This window comes from Hoplias malabaricus, chromosome 9 (assembly GCF_029633855.1).
Source record: "Hoplias malabaricus isolate fHopMal1 chromosome 9, fHopMal1.hap1, whole genome shotgun sequence".
Classification (NCBI taxonomy): Eukaryota; Metazoa; Chordata; class Actinopteri; order Characiformes; family Erythrinidae; genus Hoplias; species Hoplias malabaricus.
The window spans coordinates 24,539,139-24,562,465 of NC_089808.1; the positions used below are offsets into that span (position 1 = coordinate 24,539,139).

General features: G+C 44.0%; 1 protein-coding gene across 1 annotated transcript in view; it reads right to left on the bottom strand.

Moving 5' to 3' along the window:
- Positions 1-23,072, bottom strand: part of dpp6b (dipeptidyl-peptidase 6b) — a 109,215-nt gene extending 86,143 nt beyond the window's left edge. The window contains exon 1 of the mRNA XM_066680780.1: positions 22,999-23,072. Within this exon, the coding sequence (XP_066536877.1) occupies positions 22,999-23,055 (57 nt within the window). The 5' untranslated portion in view covers positions 23,056-23,072. The remainder of the gene's footprint in view (positions 1-22,998) is intronic.
- Positions 23,073-23,327: the final 255 nt, after the last annotated feature.

Genomic DNA, 23,327 nt, shown 5'->3' on the forward strand with positions numbered 1-23,327 from the left:
TGCAGCGCCACCCAGCGGCCAGCACTGAAACCGCAGCCCAATGCTGGGACACTGGCGAGTGGGCACCACAGGGCTTGGGTGTGTGTGTATGGTGGGGTTATAACTAGCAAACAAGCTTTATTCATTTGTAGCCACCATCAATATCTCCTAAAGCCTTCAAAACATTCCAGAATTAAAGTAACAGTGTGTAGTATTTTTAACCTTAAAATCACACCTTCAAAACGAGTGTGGTGTCTAACTGAGTGTAATAGAGAAAACACTGATCTCACTGTGCAGTGCTCAGCACTGCAGAAACGACACTATGTAACATATAGAGGAGGGTAGGTGTGATGTTTGAAACCCTGACTGTCAGAATCTGTGGTTATAGGAACTCTTTAAATAACACACCTTTTATTTTAAGTCATACACAATTTTTTTTTTAAATTTAAAGGTGCAGTAGGTGATTTTATTTCATTTTTTCCAAAGTAAGTGTAAAATACGAAGAACATGATGAATAACAGTTGTTCTAGCAACAGCATGCTTAAGTGCTTCCTGGGCCTGAGAAAACCTGCTGGGAAATGTGCACTATAAACAGTAGGGTTGATGTTTTTTGGGTTGTTGTTGTTGGTGGTGGTCTTCTGGACCACTAGAGGTTGTGTTGGATATTGCATTAGGGTATTGGCCAAGATTCAAGATGCACAACCTCTGCTGGCAAGGCATGTGAACTACAACAACACACAGTTGATGTAGTGAAATTGTTTAGGGCACCTTTATTTAGTCCCCCCACCTTACATATCACATTCTCATTTCCTTTTTATCACATGTCCTGCTTTTTAAAATGTATGTAAAATGAATCTAGTGCATAATGAATGTAGTGAGCAGTTTCATTTATATCTTCTCTGAACTCTGAGCAGTGTTTGAAAATCTGGCTTCAGCAGCTGGACAGCTCCTTTGTTCTCCACATCTGTGCAATGGGTAATGTAGTGTGACAACACTGATGGACACATTGGTGTGAAAAGCTACTACAAAGATTATAAATGAGTACGTTGTTAGAAAAATATCTGTGGTTTGATGACATCATTATGCACCAGTGGGCGGGGTCTAAAATAATACTTATGTGGTGTTAAGCCTTATTAGTGTGTGTGTGTGGTGTTTAGCCTCATTAGTGTGTGTATGGTGTTTAGCCTCATTAGTATATGTGTGGTGTTTAGTATCGTTAGTGTGTGTGTGTGTGTGTGGTGTTTAGCCTCATTAGTGTATGTGTGGTGTTTAGTATCGTTAGTGTGTGTGTGTGGTGTTTAGCCTCATTAGTGTGTGTGGTGTTTAGTATCGTTAGTGTGTGTGTGTGGTGTTTAGCCTCATTAGTGTATGTGTGGTGTTTAGTATCGTTAGTGCGTTAGTGTGTGTGTGTGTATGGTGTTTAGCCTCATTAGTGTATGTGTGGTGTTTAGTATCGTTAGTGTGTGTGTGTGGTGTTTAGCCTCATTAGTGTATGTGTGGTGTTTAGTATCGTTAATGTGCGTGTGTGGGGTTTAGCCTCATTAGTGTGTGTGTGTGGTGTTTAGCCTGATTAGTGTATGTGTAGTGTTTAGTATCGTTAGTGTGTGTGTGGTGTTTAGTATCGTTAGTGTGTGTGTATGGTGTTTAGCCTCATTAGTGTATGTGTGGTGTTTAGTATCGTTAGTGTGTGTGTGTGTGTGGTGTTTAGTATCGTTAGTGTGTGTGTGGTGTTTAGCCTCATTATTGTATGTGTGGTGTTTAGTATCGTTAGTGTGTGTATGTGTGTGGTGTTTAGTATCGTTAGTGTGTGTATGTGTGTGGTGTTTAGTATCGTTAGTGTGTGTGTGTGTGGTGTTTAGCCTCATTATTGTATGTGTGGTGTTTAGTATCGTTAGTGTGTGTGTGTGTGGTGTTTAGTATCGTTAGTGTGTGTGTGGTGTTTAGTATCGTTAGTGTGTGTGTGGTGTTTAGTATCGTTAATGTGTGTGTGTGTGGTGTTTAGTATCGTTAGTGTGTGTGTGTGTGGGGTTTAGCCTCATTAGTGTGTGTGTGTGTTAGTGTTTGTGCTAGAAGGTGTGTTCTGAGTGAATGAGCAGTTATGCCGTATGGTTTATCATTTCCACCCTGCGGTGTTCCAGTTTCAGACAGCGATTCATACCTCACACACCTAATAGGCCAATGCTTTCAACTCGTGGGCGGGGCTTAACAGCTGCAGGTGAACAGCGGAGATGTGGATGGAGACAAAGGCGGAGCCTGTCTGCTCGTGTGCTGTGTGTACAACGAGGGTGAAGGTGTAGAGCTGGGGGCTGTAACACGCTTGGTCCTATTTATTTCTGTATTTTCTGACCTTCGGCAGTGAGTCCATGCAGTGTCCAGAGAACCCTGAGCATCAAGTAAAAGGAAAATTCTATACATCTTTGTATTAAAAGGATGAAACCAGATGTTTTATTCCTCCGTGTCTTTGATGTTTATCTGGGGCTGTCCAGATCCCAGACTGGGCTTATCTCACCCAAAGAATTCTCTATCAGTGCCGCCCAGGTAACTTCATCCTCGACTGGATTTAATCTTGAAATTCAAGCCCTGGAATCAGATTACTGTTGATCATGAGCTGATCCGCAGGAAATGACCCAATAAGCTTTGAGCAACACAACCTCAGACCACCTCAATGAAAGCTCTGGAGACCCACGGCTCTAAAAGCACTGCTCTTAAAGACACAGGCGCCCTCGAAAGCTTTGAAGGCTGTCCCGCTGATGAGGACAGTCTTGGTGGGACACAGCATTGTTATGGCTCCCACTTTCTTTATGTGAGTGACTGGTGACTGGGTGAGTTTTAATTACTGGCCCTAGGTGTGAATGAATTTGTGAAACTGTCCACAGGTGTGACTGGGTGTGTAAAATTGTGCACAGGTGTGAGTAAAACTGTCCATAGATGTGAGAGCGAGTGACTGGGTGAGTGAGTGAAACTATTCACAGATATGGGTGTGTGAGTGACTGGGTGAGTGTATAAAACAGTCCACAGGTGTGAATTTGTGACAAGGTTAGTGTGTGACTGGGTGAGTGAGTGAAACTTTCCACAGCTGTGAGTGTGAGTGACTGGGTGAGTGAGTGAAACTGTCCACAGCTGTGAGTGTGTGTGAGTGACTGGGTGAGTGAGTGAAACTGTCCACAGCTGTGAGTGTGTGTGAGTGACTGGGTGAGTGAGTGAAACTGTCCACACAGCTGTGAGTATGTGTGAGTGACTGGGTGAGTGAGTGGAACTGTCCACAGCTGTGAGTGTGTGTGAGTGACTGAAACTGTCCACAGCTGTGAGTGTGTGTGAGTGACTGGGTGAGTGAGTGAAACTGTCCACACAGCTGTGAGTGTGTGTGAGTGACTGGGTGAGTGAGTGAAACTGTCCACAGCTGTGAGTGTGTGTGAGTGACTGGGTGAGAGAGTGAAACTGTCCACAGCTGTGAGTGTGTGAGTGACTGGGTGAGTGAGTGAAACTGTCCACAGCTGTGAGTGTGTGTGAGTGACTGGGTGAGTGAGTGAAACTGTCCACAGCTGTGAGTGTGTGTGAGTGACTGGGTGAGTGAGTGAAACTGTCCACAGCTGTGAGTGTGTGAGTGACTGGGTGAGTTAGTGAAACTGTCCACAGCTGTGAGTGTGTGTGAGTGACTGGGTGAGTTAGTGAAACTGTCCACAGCTGTGAGTGTGTGTGAGTGACTGGGTGAGTGAGTGAAACTGTCCACAGCTGTGAGTGTGTGTGAGTGACTTGGTGAGTGAGTGAAACTGTCCACAGCTGTGAGTGTGTGTGAGTGACTGGGTGAGTGAGTGAAACTGTCCACAGCTGTGAGTGACTGGGTGAGTGAGTGAAACTGTCCACAGCTGTGAGTGTGTGTGAGTGACTGGGTGAGTGAGTGAAACTGTCCACAGCTGTGAGTGTGTGTGAGTGACTGGGTGAGTGAGTGAAACTGTCCACAGCTGTGAGTGTGTGTGAGTGACTGGGTGAGTGAACATGTTTATGAACAGCAGAGCAGGAGCTGGGGACTTGTCCATGCGGGCGACACATCTGTTCGAGCCGAGGCCTGCCTCCGTGTCTGTATCAGAATTCAATTATACACAGCAAAGGCTGACCCTAATGGGATCCAAGTTCAGTTGTGGAACACACTCCTTATCGCTCAATTACGCTCCGACATTCGATTACGCCGCGGCCTCGCCGGAGCCTCGCCGTGACAAATGGTGAAGGCAATTAAAAAGCTTTGAAACAAGAGCACTTCACTCTCCGTGGCACGAGGCCCATACACCATCAATCACCATCATTCGCTAACAGCAACCACACTCACCTTCAGCCCTGTGCAGCTGTAACCACCTCCGACTCGTCCAGCTCTCCAGCCAACAGACTACCGTGGGACAAGTGGTGTGAACTAATTTCAGCAGCTGATTTCGACTTAGTTTCAGTTGATAATTGTTCATTTTACAGCAGCAGGTAGCATCTCTGTCACAGCTACAACGTCTATGTCTCAGCGCTAACCAAACACAGCCCTGTATCTCACTAGGACCATCAGTGCCTCTCCTTGAATGATGCATGACACATCCCGCATTCACTCGCCTTGTTATTTGTGCTGTGGTATTGCTATAGCAATTATGGAAATTAATGTCAACAGACTTGCAGTAATGGGAGGAATCTAGTTGAAGGATGTTGTTGCGGTGTCAGAAACAGAAAAGAACAAAACAAAGTGGTAATAAAAGCAGGAAACCTAGCTCCACAGATCAGCCTGAATTTGGCCGTGCCCCTGTCTCTGATTTGGGGAGAAGTCACGCGTCAGAAATGTCCACAATGCAGCAGCCGAGGCATAAACAAGAACTAAAAGCTGTTCCGCTCTTAATCCACAGGCTCCCTGCTGACTCCAGGAAACCATTCAATTAGCTTTCAATTATCTCACACACTTACACTTCTCCCAGCACCTCCTTTCATTCCCCTGCTCCTCTCTGCTCTACACAAACTCCAATCTGTAGAATCAATCACTCATTGTAAGCTCTTATCCAGTTCAGGGTCGTGGTGGGTCCGGAGCCTACCTGGAATCACTGGGGGCAAGGTGGGAACATGCCTTGGCTTCACATAACACACTCACACCTACGGTCACTTTTGAGTCTCCAATCCACCTACCAAAGTGTGTTTTTGGACTGTGGGAGGAAACTGGAGCACCCGGAGGAAACCCACGCGGACACAGAGAGAACACACCTGTAACAACATTCTGCCCTGTTCTGTTACTAATCAGTTCTCCAGACTTGTTTTGGACTGGTCAGACTTCTGAACAGTGGGCTGCATGTTTCGGACGTGTGAGACTGTACTCTCTCATTTGTGACAGAACTCACTCTAAATAAAGTGCGGCAACCCAATTGTGCACTTAATATTAATAACTGTTTGAGTGTGTAGTGTAGTTACAACTGTGAAAGCCGAGTACACACATTTATCCACAGTGCACACTTAGAATCAGTGGACACTACTGTCCCATAATCCAACAGGAAACAAAAAAGGGAAGAGCTTCTCACGTCTGGAAAATATTGACTCGTGCCCTACTCCCTACATAGTGCACTTTACAGATTATAGAACAAACGCTACTACACTCAGACAGTGTACTAAATGTTACACAGAGGATTGTGAAGCTCAAATCAAATATAAATAGTTTTATAATCTGACGTGTGCACTATTTTAGATCAGAAACCCACAGTGACCCACACTGTGCACTACGTAGTGTAGAGGGAGACATTTGAGGTGGTGACGTTGGCAGACTGCTCCTGTAACTTTTAGATCTCCCCTATGAATGGCCGCAGTGTCCGTAGTGAAATGTTCACCCTCTGCCCTTGTCTGTCATCTTTTAGCTCCCTCTGTTCTCCGGTCAGCTCCCATAGTGAGGAAACACGGACCTATTCTCTCCGAGACTCGGCTGTTTACGGAAGCAGCTCGCGGCTGGAGAGACTCCCTCTGAATCCAATTTTGAAATGAGTGAGATAAGGCGCCGGGGAAATTGGGTTTAAAACAAAGACAATACGTGGTGGATTTAACATACCACAGCTATCTGAAGAGTGTGTATGTATAAGTGTGTGTATAAGTGTGTGTGTGTGTGTGTGTTGGGGGGGTGTAAAAGAGAGAGACAGATTAATAGAAAGAAAAGCCATGGATTTTCACTTATGTCTTAGATATTTAGTTCTGGATCACATATGCCTCGGGTTCCACTGAAGTCTGTTGGAACATAGCTGTGAGGATATGATGGCTTTCAGCTAACACACACACACACACGTACTTGTGAACAATGTCTCACTTACACACACACTCTAGAGGATGATTAAACCTGTTCCAAAATATTGGTGCAATTATCCAACCAACCCACTCACTCACTCACTCACTCACTTACACATTCACTCACTCATTCACTTACACATTCACTCACTCACTCACACATTTACTCACTCACTCACACATTCACTCACTCAATCACTTACACATTCACTTACACATTCACTCACTCACTCACTCACACATTTACTCACTCATTCACACATTCACTCACACATTCACTCACTCAATCACTTACACATTCACTCAATCACTTACACATTCACTCACTAACTTACACATTCACACTCAATCACTCACTTACACATTCACACTCAATCACTCACTTACACATTCACTCGCTCACTCACATATTCACTCGCTCACTCACACATTCACTCACTCACTCACTTATTCACTCACTCACACATTCACTCACTCACACATTCAGTCAACATCTTCTAGACCCGCATCTCTGCAGTGGACCATTGAGACCTGGAAAAGCTGGACTTCTCTTCAGGGCCCTCACACTCTGAATCTAACTCCATATCGAACTCCAGATCTAACTCCAGATCTAAGTCACAATCTAACTCCAGATATAACTCTCTATCTAATTCCAGATATAACTCTCAATCTAACTCCAGATATAACTCTCGATCTAACTCCAGATATAACTCTCGATCTAACTCCGGAACTAACTCCAGATTTATCTTTGGATTTAACTCAGTCTAATTCCAGATCTATCTCCGGATCTAAATCTTGATCGGACTCAATCTAGCTCCAGATCTATCGCCTGAAACTCCAAATCTAAATTTGGGTCTAAATATAAATCTGGATCTAACTCTGGATAGAAATCAGGACCCAACTGTGGATCTGGGATCGGGGAAGGCCGGGCTTAGGGAAAGAGAAGGCACAAAGTGGGGAAGCAAAGTCAGAGCGAACTTGCCCGAGGCTGGAAAACAAAGTCATAGACATGTCCACGAAGAGTGGGTGGAGCTGGGACTCCAGAGACCACCTCTCGTTTTTAACGCCCGCCACCCCATGGGTGTCCACTGTCTCCTTCATGGAGGACACAGCGCAGACACAGGCTTGTCCTTCTTTGAGCCCTGATTCCTAAAGCACATCGTATGGAGAATATAAAACCGAACATGAGTTCCCCCCTCAAACCAACCCTTCAGCTCCAGCCTCAGTTTCACACTCCCTCGCCCACCTCCGGCCGAGTCCCACACTCAGGGCCCTTACCTTTCTGGAGGAAGTGCTGGTGTCTATCTTCAGCTGAGTGGCGATGAGGACAGACATTCCTGGAGTCCACTTGTGGAGTGCCGCACTCGTTTTCCTCTCTCTCGTTCTCCTTTCCTGAACCCCACTCTCACCAACGATGCCTCCGCTGCCTCCCCACCCGCTGCTCTGAGCTCTCTATCTTTCTCCTCTCATCACTCTTTCTTTTTGCTTTCTCTACCTGTTTTCCCTTTCCTTCCTCTCCCCCACTGTCCTTAGTCCTTCTCTCTCCTCTCTCTAACTCTATATTTCTCTGTTTTGAGCCTCTATGTTCTCTGTCTCCTTCTCCCACCCCCCCCCCCCCCCCACCCCTCTCTCTCTCTCTCTCTCTCTCTCTCTCTCTCTCTCTCCCTCTCTCTCTCTCCTCTTGCCCCACTGAAGCGTGAGGTAAACCACTTGTAAATTCTGGGCAGGTTTTTTTTTTTTTTTTTTTTTTTGAGCCTCCCCCAAAAACAGCGAGTGCTTCCAACCCTCGCCAAATGGATTTCAGAGCGGAGCATTGGAAATGTGCTTTGCTGTAAATACTTGGAAGATGGTGTGGTATATGAACACACATACACACACACACATGCACGACAGGCTTACAGTGCGGCGGATCAATTCGATCAAGCGCACCGTTAGCTGATGATGGAGCGCGGCTGTTATTTATTCACCGTGACTCGCGTTCCCCATAAAACACTCCTGTCTCTCTGGCGGGACCCGGCCATCCCGGCCAAAACAACAACACTTTATTTATGTAGCGGACAGAGCGGGTGGAGTTCCTACCTTCAGCAAAACAGGAACACTGCTGTGAGGATTTGATGGCACTCCAGCTCATCCCGAAGACACTGGATGGAGCGGTAAAGTGTAGTCAATCTGTTGCTCTGCAACGAGTGGATCAGACACAGCAGAGTGTACTGGAGTTTTTAAACCCTGTGTCCACTCACTGTCCACACGGTGAGACACTCCTCCCTCGTTGGTCCACCTTGTAGATGTAAAGTCAAAGATAGTAGCTCATCTGTCACTGCACAGTGTGCTTGGGTCGTCCTCTAGCTTTTCATCAGTGGTGTGTGTGTGTGTGTGAGAGGTTTCCACAATCATACACACCATAAAGCCTCCAGCGAGGGGCTCTGAGAAGCGTGAGGGGAGAGGACGAAAACTCTTATTTCATGGTGTGTTCTTCCTGCTACACTTGGTTCTCTGCGGGTGGTAACAGGCTTGTTCCCTCTCAGCTGCCCGGTGAAGGCTGTGTGTGTGTGTGTGTGAGGGAGCTGTATGCTGTGTATAAAGAGGAGAAATTGCTCTGTGCCGAAGGAGTGGAGGTTATCAGCAGGAACAGGCTCCGCCACAAACTCATGCCAAAATTTACTTTGCCCCAATGCTTTGCTTTCAGCTTCTGGACGATGGAGAGATCCTTTAGTCAGAGACGGTGGCGTCTAGCTGGGGTACTTCACAAGGGTAGATGCGTGGTGCAATGGCACAGACGATCGGTTCCATAAGAAATCCACTGGGCTCTTAAAGTGATAAACTTGAAACGGTGTTTCACACTCACACCCACCTCGGTCTCAAATGCTGCTCCTTAGGGAACCAAATGGGAGGTGGGGGGCGCTAGAGTGGTGTAAAAACTTTCAGTACTTTGCTGTGGGACTCCACAGTGAGATCCACTGAAGCTAAGCAGGTCTGGACCTGGCCAGGTCTTGGATGGGAAACCTCCTCTTAGGAAAGCTTGGGGGGTGCTGGAGGTGGTGTGTGTGGATCCCTATGCCTGGGTGTACTGAATAAACAGCACTGTCCTTTGGATGACACATAAAAGAAAGGTCCTCACTGAGGTCATTAAACCCCATGGGGCGCTTACAGACTAAATTAAAGTCTCTGTCCCCCATTTTCAATAAACATCGCTGTCCCTCTGTCCTCTCCCTTGATTTCAGGACTGTAAAAAGTTAATTAAAAAAAAATAAGATCTTACCTAATGCTTCTTTAATGGAACAAGCGGAAGTTATTTTTCTTGTTAAGAAAAAGCAGTTATAATGACACCTACTGGCATGGATGTGCCCAAAATCAAGTACTAAACCATTTTAAATCAGGACCAGCCCTCCATCTCTGTATTTCGTGAAATTTCAAGGAGATTCTTCGTCTTGAATCATTTTGTCCATCATATGGCTCCTCATGATCCGGGACCTCAAGGTAAAGTTTAAAGACGGAGCTTCCTGAAGTCAGAAACTGACAGCGACGCTTTCTGATAGAGCTCCACACCAACTCTCAGAGACAACGAGTCGCCGGGCGATGGCTTATTTCCCCACAGGCGGCGTGCGAGGCTACCTGTGTCGGTCCTGATTGAGTTCCGCATGAGCACCTCCCCGGAAAGCTGAGACGTCCTGTACAATATTGCCTCCTCTCTCCTGGGTGAGGGCTGGAGGAAGGGATAGTGTTCTCACGCTATCCGATCTCTCAGCCTGGGGACATGGAGAGGTTCGGAGGCTCTGGCTGAGATTTATTACCAAGCAGGAGGCAGATCTCGCAAAAAGTAATAGAGGGAGACCACATAGGGCTCATACGACAATAATGTCCACTGAGGATACTAGGAAACACTGCGTTAGAAGACGAGAAGAGAACGAGAGCAGAATATGTCTTCACCCATGTCCATATAAGGCACTGTCTGTTAACGAAATGTTAATGTAACTATGTTATCTGGAGTGACGTAGCACTGTCCTGTACCTTTGGGATGAGCGGGAGTGGTGTTTTTGCCCTTTTTCACCAAATCAACTGTTTAGGATTCTTCAACCCGCATTTCCACCATTTGGTTGGGAACCAGTGGGGGGCACTCTGAGGGGCCACGGAGGATGATATAACACTCTGTAATTGACCTGTCCAGTTTCACTGCACTATAGTGCTTTATTTGAGGCTCTGAGCTCTTTCTGGAGACGGCATCATGGTTCCAGCTGAGAATGAAACTATCTGGCTCAGTATCCAATTAAAATTGGTGGAAACTTGCCAACGGGAACCAAACCAGTGCAATGTTGGAGGAAAGGGCTACATGCGGTCCAGAGCTATTCAAGGAACTGTCATATTGTCAGGAGAAGGGTGTTTTTCAGGACAGTGACAGTGTGTTTCTAAAGATCACCCTCACAGTTCATTAGGTACAAAATGAAAATGTACAAACGGACCAGGTAGATGCGGTGGAGCGCAGCCATGCTCATATTTTATGTATGCGTCATGGATAAAATATATTTCTGCAGACAGTCAGCCTTGGGCTTTTCTGAAACCTCAAAGAGAGGCTGCTCTGCATCCGTATCATCTTTTATAGTCCTTTCCCAAGTTGCTTTGCAGGCTTTTAACGTACAGTGGGAGTTGTGGGGATGGTGGCATTGCAAAGACTGATGAAGAGAAAGGCTAAAGGCAAGCACACGGATGGCAGAGTTAAAATTCAGCAGAGGGAGAGTTCAATAAGGAACTCATTTATACTGCGCCTTCTGAATTATCAAGCAGAACCATGACGGGATCATCCATTCACCAAGCTCGGCTTTTGTTTGGCTGATTGCAAGGGGGTTATTCTTCACCCTCGCTCGTTATTTAGATTAAGATGGGTTTTATGGCACTTTAAAGTGGGGCTTGTGTACTAATGAAACAATAATTCACTTTACGCTCTTTTGTTTTCCCTTATTAGTGAGATAAAGGAAGGAGACTTCTCTCTAATCGGTTTCTACGCCTCTGTTTTCCAGCTCTGAATTGGAGAAGAAGAACAGGTTGGGTGGGGGGTGGGATTTCTTTTTGAAGACATCTGTTTCTGCCAGTGTCCCACCTCCACCTCCACCGGCTGAGCACTGAGGCCGGGCCTTTAATTTAGTCTTTATTTTATTCACTACTCTTTGTTTATACACTGCTGTCTATAGGCTGCTCTTTGTTTATACACTGCTGTCTATAGGCTGCTCTTTGTTTATATGCTGCTCTTTGTTTATACGCTGCTGTTTATATGCTGCTCTTTGTTTATACGCTGCTCTATGTTTATATGCTGCTCTTTGTTTATACACTGCTGTCTATAGGCTGCTCTTTGTTTATGTGCTGCTCATTGTTTATACGCTGCTGTTTATATGCTGCTCTTTGTTTATGTGCTGCTCTATGTTTATACGCTGCTGTTTATATGCTGCTCTTTGTTTATACACTGCTGTCTATAGGCTGCTCTTTGTTTATACACTGCTGTCTATAGGCTGCTCTTTGTTTATATGCTGCTCTTTGTTTATACGCTGCTGTTTATATGCTGCTCTTTGTTTATACGCTGCTCTATGTTTATATGCTGCTCTTTGTTTATACACTGCTGTCTATAGGCTGCTCTTTGTTTATGTGCTGCTCATTGTTTATACGCTGCTGTTTATATGCTGCTCTTTGTTTATGTGCTGCTCTATGTTTATACGCTGCTGTTTATATGCTGCTCTTTGTTTATACACTGCTGTCTATAGGCTGCTCTATGTTTATGTGCTGCTCTATGTTTATACGCTGCTGTTTATATGCTGCTCTTTGTTTATACACTGCTGTCTATAGGCTGCTCTTTGTTTATATGCTGCTCATTGTTTATACGCTGCTGTTTATATGCTGCTCTTTGTTTATGTGCTGCTCTATGTTTATACGCTGCTGTTTATATGCTGCTCTTTGTTTATACACTGCTGTCTATAGGCTGCTCTATGTTTATGTGCTGCTCTATGTTTATACGCTGCTGTTTATATGCTGCTCTTTGTTTATACACTGCTGTCTATAGGCTGCTCTTTGTTTATATGCTGCTCATTGTTTATACGCTGCTGTTTATATGCTGCTCTTTGTTTATACACTGCTGTCTATAAGCTGCTCTTTGTTTATACGCTGCTGTTTATACGCTGCTCTTTGTTTATACGCTGCTCTATGTTTATACGCTGCTCTTTGTTTATACGCTGCTGTCTATAGGCTGCTCTTTGTTTATACGCTGCTGTTTATAGGCTGCTCTTTGTTTATACACTGCTGTCTATACGCTGCTCTGTTTATACACTGCTGTTTATAGGCTGCTCTTTGTTTATACACTGCTGTCTATACGCTGCTCTTTGTTTATACACTGCTGTCTATAGCCTGCTTTGTTTATACACTGCTGTCTATACGCTGCTCTTTGTTTATACACTGCTGTTTATACGCTGCTGTTTATAGGCTGCTCTTTGTTTATACACTGCTGTCTATACGCTGCTCTTTGTTTATACACTGCTGTTTATAGGCTGCTCTTTGTTTATACACTGCTGTCTATAGGCTGCTCTTTGTTTATACGCTGCTGTCTATAGGCTGCTCTTTGTTTATACGCTGCTGTTTATAGGCTGCTCTTTGTTTATACACTGCTGTCTATACGCTGCTCTTTGTTTATACACTGCTGTCTATACGCTGCTCTTTGTTTATACACTGCTGTCTATAGGCTGCTCTTTGTTTATACACTGCTGTCTATACGCTGCTCTTTGTTTATACGCTGCTGTTTATAGGCTGCTCTTTGTTTATACACTGCTGTCTATACGCTGCTCTTTGTTTATACACTGCTGTCTATAGCCTGCTTTGTTTATACACTGCTGTCTATACGCTGCTCTTTGTTTATACACTGCTGTCTATACGCTGCTCTTTGTTTATACGCTGCTGTCTATACGCTGCTCTTTGTTTATACACTGCTGTCTATAGGCTGCTCATTGATTATACGCTGCTCTTTGTTTATACACTGCTGTCTATAGGCTGCTCTTTGTTTATACGCTGCTCTTTTGTTATACACTACTGTTTATAGGCTGCTCTTGTTTTATATGCTGCTCTATGTTTATACGCTGCTCTGTTTATACACTGCTGTTTATAGGCTGCTCTTTGTTTATATGCTGCTCTTTGTTTATACAATGCTGTCTATAGGCTGCTATTTGTTTATATGCTGCTCATTGTTTATACGCTGCTGTTTATAGGCTGCTCCTTGTTTATACGCTGCTCTTTGTTTATACACTGCTGTCTATAGGCTGCTCTTTGTTTATACGCTGCTGTTTATACGCTGCTCTTTGTTTATACACTGCTGTCTATACGCTGCTCTTTGTTTATACGCTGTTGTTTATATGCTGCTCTTTGTTTATACACTGCTGTCTATAGGCTGCTTTTTGTTTATACGCTGCTCTTTGTTTATACGCTGCTGTTTATAGACTGCTCTTTGTTTATACACTGCTGTCTATACGCTGCTCTTTGTTTATACGCTGCTGTCTATACGCTGCTCTTTGTTTATACGCTGCTCTTTTGTTATACACTGCTGTCTATAGGCTGCTCTTTGTTTATGCGCTGCTCTTTGTTTATACACTGCTGTCTATAGGCTGCTCTTTGTTTATACACTGCTGTCTATAGGCTGCTCTTTGTTTATACACTGCTGTCTATACACTGCTCTTTGTTTATACGCTGCTGTCTATGGGCTGCTCTTTGTTTATACGCTGCTCTTTGTTTATATGCTGCTCTTTGTTTATACACTGCTGTCTATAGGCTGCTCTTTGTTTATGTGCTGCTCTTTGTTTATACACTGCTGTCTATAGGCTGCTCTTTGTTTATACACTGCTGTCTATATACTGCTCTTTGTTTATACGCTGCTGTCTATGGGCTGCTCTTTGTTTATACGCTGCTCTTTGTTTATATGCTGCTCTTTGTTATACACTGCTGTCTATAGGCTGCTCTTTGTTTATGCGCTGCTCTTTGTTTATACACTGCTGTCTATAGGCTGCTCTTTGTTTATACACTGCTGTCTATACACTGCTCTTTGTTTATACGCTGCTGTCTATGGGCTGCTCTTTGTTTATACGCTGCTGTCTATAGGCTGCTTTTTGTTTATACGCTGCTCTTTGTTTATACACTGCTGTCTATAGGCTGCTCTTTGTTTATACGCTACTGTCTATAGGCTGCTCTTTGTTTATACACTACTCTTTTGTTATACACTGCTGTCTATAAGCTGCTATTTGTTTATAGACTGCTCTTTGTTTATACACTGCTGTCTATAGGCTGCTGTCTGTTTATATATGCTGCTCTGTTTATACGCTGCTCTTTTTTTCTATGCTTCTCTGTTTTTACGCAGCTGTCTATAGGCTGCTCTCTGCTTATATGCTGCTCTCTAATTATACGCTGCTTTGTTTATATGTTGCTGTCTATACACTGCTCTTTATTTACATGCTGCTCTTTGTTTATATGCTGCTCTGTTTATACGCTGCTCTTTGTTTATACACTGCTCTCTGATTATACGCTGCTCTTTTTTTTATATGCTGCTGTTTATACCCTGCTGTCTTTATGCTGCTCTTTGTTTATATGCTGCTCTTTGTTTATACACGGCTCTGATTATATGCTGCTCTTTTTTATATGCTGCTGTTTATATGCTTCTCTTTGTTTATTCACTGCTGTTTATATGCTTCTCTTTGTTTACTCACTGCTGTTTATATGCTGCTCTTTGTTTATGCGTTGCTTTATTTATTTGTTGCTCTTTGTTTATGTGCTGCTCTAGAACCCAAGGAATCCTCTTTTGCAGCTGGAAAAAGCTGAATCTCTTTCAAATGGAAAGCGATATGATGTGAAATGCTGTGTTCTAGAGAAACAGACTGAAGCTGAATTGATTTATTAGTTTAGCTCCTTTAGAGCGCCTCCATAGAAAAGCACTGTCAGCATAAAGAGGACACGTTTACAACCCCCTCAGCACTGGGCTGTGCAGCAGGGGAACGGCCTTCTCTGGAGTAATGGAGCAACCGTGAATACCTTTGGGATGAGTTGGAGTGTTGGAACTAATGAACAAACATCTGTATCTGGTCTTACTGCTGTCCTTGTGGCTGCCATCTGCTCTCACAACAATGTTCAGCATGTAGTGTAAAGCCTTCCCAAGAGAGCAGAGACTGTTACTGGAACACAGGGGGGACCAACTCCTCAGTGCCAGAGAAATGTGAATCCACCAACAACTTGTTCCAGGGGAACTTTTTCTGGAAGGGAGAGAAGCCTGCGCTGCAAGTTTGATATTCATGGGACAGACTATCAATCCCGGTGACTCGACAGAAAGTGTTCCTGAATAGACATAAACGATGGGAGCTAACCTTTCCGGCTGGCGTAAATTGTGCAGAGCGGAGACGGCCGCAGGATTAATACGAGCTTCAATAAATGAGCTACATCCGCTTAGGGAGACGGGAGGCGCATTTAAAATTACAGCCTTCTACAACTCCGCCACAGCAAACAGCCGCCCGGTGCACAAACTGCTCGACTGAGGGGAAAGTAGCAAAGGTTATAATTAATTACGGAGGATTTGATGGGGTTGGTGGGATCTTGCTGAAATCACAGAAGGGACCTTGCGTCTCCTCGACTGAACGAGCGTCTGAAATTAAAGCCGGGAAAACAAATTATCTCCCTGAGATTGAGGAAATGCAAATATGGATATTGGCCGGCTGCTTTTAAGAACGGCCCCTCAGACGAGTTCAGAGCCTCACCTTCATTGATTTTCTGCGACGTGGGTCCAATTAAACACTGAAGTCTGCCTCTGAAAATGTCAGCAATGTTTTCAGGATCAGGGTCCTATCCTCACTTCTTTCTGACTGGATTCTTGAATTGTTACAGCTGTTTTCTTTATCATTAATTAATTTCATTCATTCTTTCTTTCATGTTTTGTAATCACTTCATCATGACGTCTGGTTCCACTCACTGCCACAGTGAATAACCACTTTGTTTACACCACCGCCATTACACTGTAATGATTAGGATTGTAACCCGGTGTAAGGTTAGGAGTAATTTTGAAAGGAGGTTAAGTTTAGACTGAGGATAAGGGTTCGTGTTCTAAGGTGGTAGCGGTCTAATGCCCAAAGCCAATTCACCCTTTGCTCCCACCACTTGCCCCTCCCCCTCTGTTTCCCCTAGTGGTGGGGGGGGCTCAGTTCTTGTTGGGAGAGAGGGGTGGGGTGAAGTGTGAGGGCGACGTGGCTCCAAGCAGAGGGTTATGACGCCTTGCGAATCAGTGGTGACACGCTACATAGCGCCCAAAGACACCCACAGGTGTTAGAATTTCCTCCTTTAAACTCTATGAGCCCCAGTGTTTTATCTGAGTTTAATGTAGTTTTAGTGGATTATGGCCTTTACTTCAGAACAAGCAGAAAACAGCATGAGGAACAACTGACATCTTGGGAGTTAGCTGTAGATTTACAGTTTCACCTTAAATGGTGAAGCTATTACATACTAGTGCCTGAGGTTACTGCAGCATTTAATGTGGAACTGAAGGTTTGAAGAGAAATCTACAGAATGAGAATCTGAACTGAGCTCCATATCACAGAGGAGTGAGGAGAGGGGGGTAATCTCTGATTGTGGAACTTTTCTGAAGGAGAATGAGGCCCTACATGTAACTAAAGTCCAGCAGCTCCTCTGATATCACTGCAGACTGGTGCAGAGCTGCTACAGAGCTGCGCTAGTCGCCTGGGAATGAAGCGCTGCTGTGTTTTATTTGTGTTCTGATGACGTATCAGGGTCTTGAAGGGTCGTATCGTAGGGGGAGATTTAACCACTGCACCCTGTAACTCAGCTCCAAGGGGCGAGAGGACACTCAGAAACAAGGGGGAGGGGTGAAAAGGAATGGGATTGAGCTTTAGATTTGTTTTAGATTTATATAAAAGATAACTCAGATGTTAACAGATACACCAACGTCCAATGCAGATATCAGATTTTTCTCAAACAATTTAAAACCGGGTTTCTTCGCCCATCTGCTTTCATCTTCGCTTGAACTCCATCGGTTATTGATTAGCCAAGCCTTCTCTGAACTGGAATATCCACATTAATTCCCACTCTCTTTGTAGAAAGAGGCATTTGAAATGCACAAGACATTTTCCTTTTCCTTGTTCAAAAGCTTCACAGGATGTGCGACAGGGTGAAGGTCTTGCAAAGGTTTCACAAACAGACGAAGAAAAATGGATCTTAGTTTTTTTTATACAATGTAGCTTTGAATAATGAGCATCAACAAAAAATGGCTTTTGTTTTTGATAAACAATGAAATAAAGCCTGACTCCCGGAGCCTGTGTTAGATTCAGAAAAGACTCACTTTGCAGTCATCTAAGGGCATGAGAGATGCACACACACACACACACACACACACACACCAACAAAATTCAAATGTCAGCGCTGGCTCTGCACCAGTAATCCTAAGCTACTTTCGAACTGTTGAAGCAGTAAAACCTATTTCTCAAATCAAACACGTACAGGACGTTCACACGCAAACATTTCAACGTTCAAACCCCCCCCCCAAATCCCAGAGCTTCAGAGAGAGTGTGAGTGACTAGGTGAGTGTGTGAAACTGTCCACAGGTGTGAGTGACTGGGTGAGTGTGTGAAACTGGCTACAGATGTGAGTGACTGGGTGAGTGTGAGTGACTGGATGAGTGTGTGAAACTGTCCACAAGTGTTAGTCTGTAAGTGACAGGGTGAATGTGTGAGTGACTGGGTGAGTGTGTGAAACCGTCCACAGATGTGAGTGACTGGGTGAGTGTGTGAGTGACTGGATGAGTGTGTGAAACTGTCCACAGGTGTGTGAGTAAGTGACAGGGTGAATGTGTGAGTGACTGGGTGAGTGTGTGAAACTGTCCATATGTGTGTGAGTGAGTGAGTGACTGGGTGAATGTGTGAAACTGTCCACATATGTGTGTGTGAGTGACAGGGTGAATATTTGTGTGACTGGGTGAGTGAGAGTGTGAGTGTGTGAAAGGGTTATAAGGGGTGGAGGTATAGTGTAGTGAACCTCTCCCAGCTCCAGGACTCTGAGACTCAGTCCATGAATCTTAGTGCTGTTCTGGCACCAGTTCAGTGGCTCTGGATCTACCGGACCCTATGTCCTCGGGAATAAACACCTCGTTCGTAAATGTTGTAGAGCCAGAGGCTCCATAAAGAGGAGGGAAAGCTAGAGTAAGCCTGTCTCCATCTGGACACTGGAATAATTGGACACACATAAAGAATGGTATTGAATTACCCCTGAAAAGTTCGGAAGAATCCTCCAACTCAACTCTAAACTTCCCTCTTCAGATTTAAAGCAACTCTAGATAAAATTTGGACTTTTGCTACTGGGCTGTTAGAGTGTAATTCACTTTTACAGCAATCAACCAGCAATACAGAAATCAAGGCTGAAGTGAAGGAAGAACAGTGGAGTGGTTTCCTACCCTCCTCCAAAATCACATTTTCTGCAGTTTCTGCAGTGTTGAGCCTGGAGTAGCAATGACAGAGGCTCTATTCTCCCTATTAAAACCTAATATAAGCATCAAAGTGATTAGGAAGCTTTAATTTTAAGGTTAAAAAACTACAGAGAGTTGCTTTAAGTTTGGTGTCCAGCAGACCCAAGGAACTAAAGACCTTCTACTGAAACAAGGGCATTAATCTGAAGACTTTTGCAGCAGAAACACTAACCTTCTGAGAAGGATTTATACTAGATGCTGGAACATTGCTGCGAGGATTTGATGGGTTCTGTATCACAAACAGCACTCCAACTTATCCCAGAGGAACTGGATGGAGGTGCATCACTCGGTTCCACTACTCCACAGACAAATGCTGGGGGATTTAAACCCCTCTATCCCACACTTGGCATAGAGCATGCTGACCTCGCCCTCATGTGCATCTGCTCCAGGGTGTTCCACTCTGCACAATTCACATAATATAAAGAGTGTCTTCCTGCTGTATCCACTGCTGTATCCTTTGTTTGGAAATACTTCTGAGTGCAGGTTCCATTTTCTCCAGCAGAGGACGCACTTAGTTTACAGCACACAGTCACAGACCGCTGCCCTATCTGTGTCTGCAGGAATCAGTCCAGACGGTGAAACATGATGGAAATGACACCAGCTCCATTTCAAACAGGAGTCCAGTGTCTCCCAACAACAGCCAGCAGAGTGTCTTTCTTCCTGTCTTCTAACGAGACTCGCTGTCAGCGGCAGATAGCACACAGCTGAACAATGAATGTGTGTGTGTGTGTGTGTGTGTGTGTGTTTTAGAAGCATTTATGATACACATATACACACGCCATTTTGAAGACGCTCTCACCAGAGCAATATGACCATCACAATGTGGCCCTCAGATTCTCAGACACTTCAGAGAGAGTTCACTTGTTGCATATCTCCTCCTCCTCAACAGGGGGCGTAACCAGATCATCAGTGTTATTCCTCACACATGCACACCTACAGAAGGTTTCACACACTCACCTGGCCACTCACTTATACACACCTGTGGACAGTTTCACACACTCACCCAGAGTGCACCTGGAGGAAACTCACACAGACACAGGGAGAACACAACACACTTCTCACAGACATCTGACAACAGTGATCTGAGGAGAGGATCCCAGCGGGACCTGAGCACCTGCAGCTGTGTGGGGAACTTGCAGCTGTGTGAGTAAGAAGCGACTGTATCTTTTAATGTGGAGCAGTGTGTGTGAGTAAGAAGCAACTCTATGATTTAAGGTGGAGCGGTGTGTGTGAGTAAGAAGCAACTGTATCTTTTAAGGTGGAGCGGTGTGTGTGAGTAAGAAGCAACTGTATCTTTTAAGGTGGAGCGGTGTGTGTGAGTAAGAAGCAACTGCATCTTTTAATGTGGAGCGGTGTGTGTGAGTAAAAAGCGACTGTATCTATTAATGTGGAGCGGTGTGTGTGAGTAGGAAGCGACTGTATCTTTTAAGGTGCAGCGTTGTGTGCGAGTAGGAAGCGACTATCTTTTTAAGGTGGAGCGGTGTGTGTGAGTAGGAAGCGACTGTATCTTTTAATGTGCAGCGGTGTGTGCGAGTAAGAAGCGACTGTATCTTTTTAAGGTGGAGCGGTGTGTGTGAGTAAGAAGCGACTGTATCTTTTAAGGTGGAGCGGTGTGTGTGAGTAAGAAGCGACTGTATCTTTTTTAAGGTGGAGCGGTGTGTGTTAGTAAGAAGCGACTGTATCTTTTTAATGTGGAGCGGTGTGTGTGAGTAAGAAGCAACTATATCTTTTAAGGTGGAGCGGTGTGTGTGAATAAGAAGCAACTATATTTTTTACGGTGGAGCGGTGTGTGTGAGTAAGAAGTGACTGTATCTTTTTAATGTGGAGCAGTATGTGTGAGCAAGAAGCGACTGTATGTTTTAAGGTGTCTATTCACTGTTTGAATTCCCACAGAAACTCATGTGTATCTCGAGCTGTTTAGTTTTGTAGCACTTTCGCTCTGTGTTTACTTTCATGCAGTTAGCACTCTCCTAAATTTAGAGTCAGTTCCACCTTAAGAAATGTAACTGTAACAGCAAAAATAAGATGTTACACCGCTATGGAGCATGAATAAAGCAACATCTTCATCTCGGTTCATCCAGACACCTCCAGATGACATTTCTTGATCGTGGCTGAGCAGGCGACTGAGAAGGAAAGCTCCTGTAAGCCAGTTCGGACCAAAACATTTAGCTTGTTTTCCATTTACTGAGCCAGGGCTGGGTACAAACAGCGGACCTTTTTCCAGCACCAACATAGCTGAGAGCAGCAAATGGTTTAGGAAACATCCTCTGGATTTTATTAAGAGTGATTTTTTTTATTCAAATCGTAAAGCGTCGGAGAGAAATAAACTCTGGACTAAAACCCTGTGGATGGAGAAATGTTTTGAAGGCAGGTCTGAATTACACTCGCACCCCATGGGCTTCACTAATGAGGTTAAATTATACACAGATGAAAAAGATCAAAGAAGCTCTGTTTTCACTGAGGGGCTCTGGGACCAGAGAGTAGGGATGGGCTATACTTATGCAGATTTCATTCTGCTTCATAACTGGATGCAGGAAACACAACACAGTCAATACGAACTCAGCTGACAGCTCGCAATCTCCAGTTACTTTCACATAGAGTAATAGAGCTGTAAACATTAACAAAAACCTGTTACCTCCTTAAAAAACCAACACAAACCAGTTCAAACCAATAGACTGTAGTTCAAACCAGTGCAAACCCATTCTTACCAGTACAAATCAGAGCAAACAAGTTCATACCAGTACAATATCAGGGCAAACACCTCCAAAAACTGTAATGACAAAAAAGAGGTGAGTAGTTTCAAGTTTAGTTTTCTCTTTTTTTTTTTTATCATTTAAAGCTGAAAGGGGACATATATTTTGAATTCCTTGTTATATAAAAGAATCTTTGTTCAGTGCATGGGCTCTTTAATGTGTATATCTGAAGCCCACCAACCCACACACTGTGACACAAGACCACCCAGTCACTTCTTAAATCAAGTGTGGAAACTATAGACTTGCCCCGCCCTCTCGTCTGAGTCTGTCCAATCACAGCGCTGGACCCATGTTTATGTGAGATCGCAAAGACGAGGTTAAATGCAGCAAAATAGACACAAGGAGCGTGGAGAAATAAGAGCAGAGTTAAAACGGGGAAAATGAGAACGGGGAAGAAAGAGAACCTAGCGAAAAAGGCTAAATAAATAGAGCTTCTGCTCCTCACTGCTGTGCACTCGGGATGGGGTGAAAAATGAGTGGCTCAATATCATTTAAAATATCAGGCGCTGAAAGAGCGTGTTCTCAACAGGGCTGTTTAGACATGGGCTAGCTGGGTTCAGGATGGTCAAGGGCTCTGGGTGGGTTTGTACATAGGTTATTAGTGAGGCAGGGTGGGTGGACCATATCAAATTAAAGTGGGCAGTCCAGTAACTCTCTTCATTTGTCCACATGGGCCCAGAGTGGGCTGTGTACAGCCCAGAAAGGCCATGTGTTTAACCCATCCTGCTTCCATTACTGACACTGGAGTGCCTACACTCAGGGTGTCCATTTCCCTGAATGTCTTTTGTTATGTTTGTACACAACACCATGTGGAATTGGCTTTACAAACTAATTACATCCAGCAGAAAAGATGCTCAGCCCAAACAAAGTCTTTTTATATTGTCCAAAGTGTAGGTCCTGCCCTCACTGTCTGCTCTCAAATTAATCAGTTTGCCATCCTGTGTGGAGCTTTGAGCCATTTTGCAAGGCATTATGGGAGTGCTGATCCCCACAATGTATTCAGTAACAAATATATTCTAAATATTGTTCTGTAATACAATGTATATGGTTGCTCATTATTATCTCCTAACATCTCATGGAAATGACTTACCTCATAATGATGAGAAAGGATAGACTCAAATGAATATGAGATACTAAGTCATATAAAAACTTTCTCATTAAGAGATACAGTACAAAATAATAGTGACACATTTTTATATAACTGAGCACAATGTTATGACTGTCAATTTACAAAAACCTCATTATGAGATGTTAACTCATTCTTATGAGATACAAATTAAGATGATGTTATTAGGATATAGCAAATCATGAGATATAGTTAAATTGAGGTAATAAAAATGATGAGATACTGTTATTTAAAAGGTAAATGTAGAATAATTATATATTCTATTTATAGAAAAAACAGAATTACATAAAAAAGAGAAATGTAAAATATTTTAAGGGCGTTAGTTTTACCTTCTCTCCTTTGGTGGAGCCCCTACGATAGTTTCCAGCTCCTGCTGAAGAGTTCATCTTTAAAACAAAAAAGTATTTTCAGGAAATGTCACTCGTTTATTCTTCTTTACTAATTTTTTTTCTCAAACGGTCGATAAAAACGGATTTTCCATCTTCTTATGAGGGGAAAACTTAGATAATCCGGCGTCCATACGCAATAAAAACAACGTTAACCGTTAACGCGCTTCTGCCGTTCTGATCCTGAGCATTAGCAATCTGCAAAACCTGAATACACACTGTCGCTCTACCTTCTCTGGCTCTCTTTCCCTCCCTCACATCCCCCACCTCTC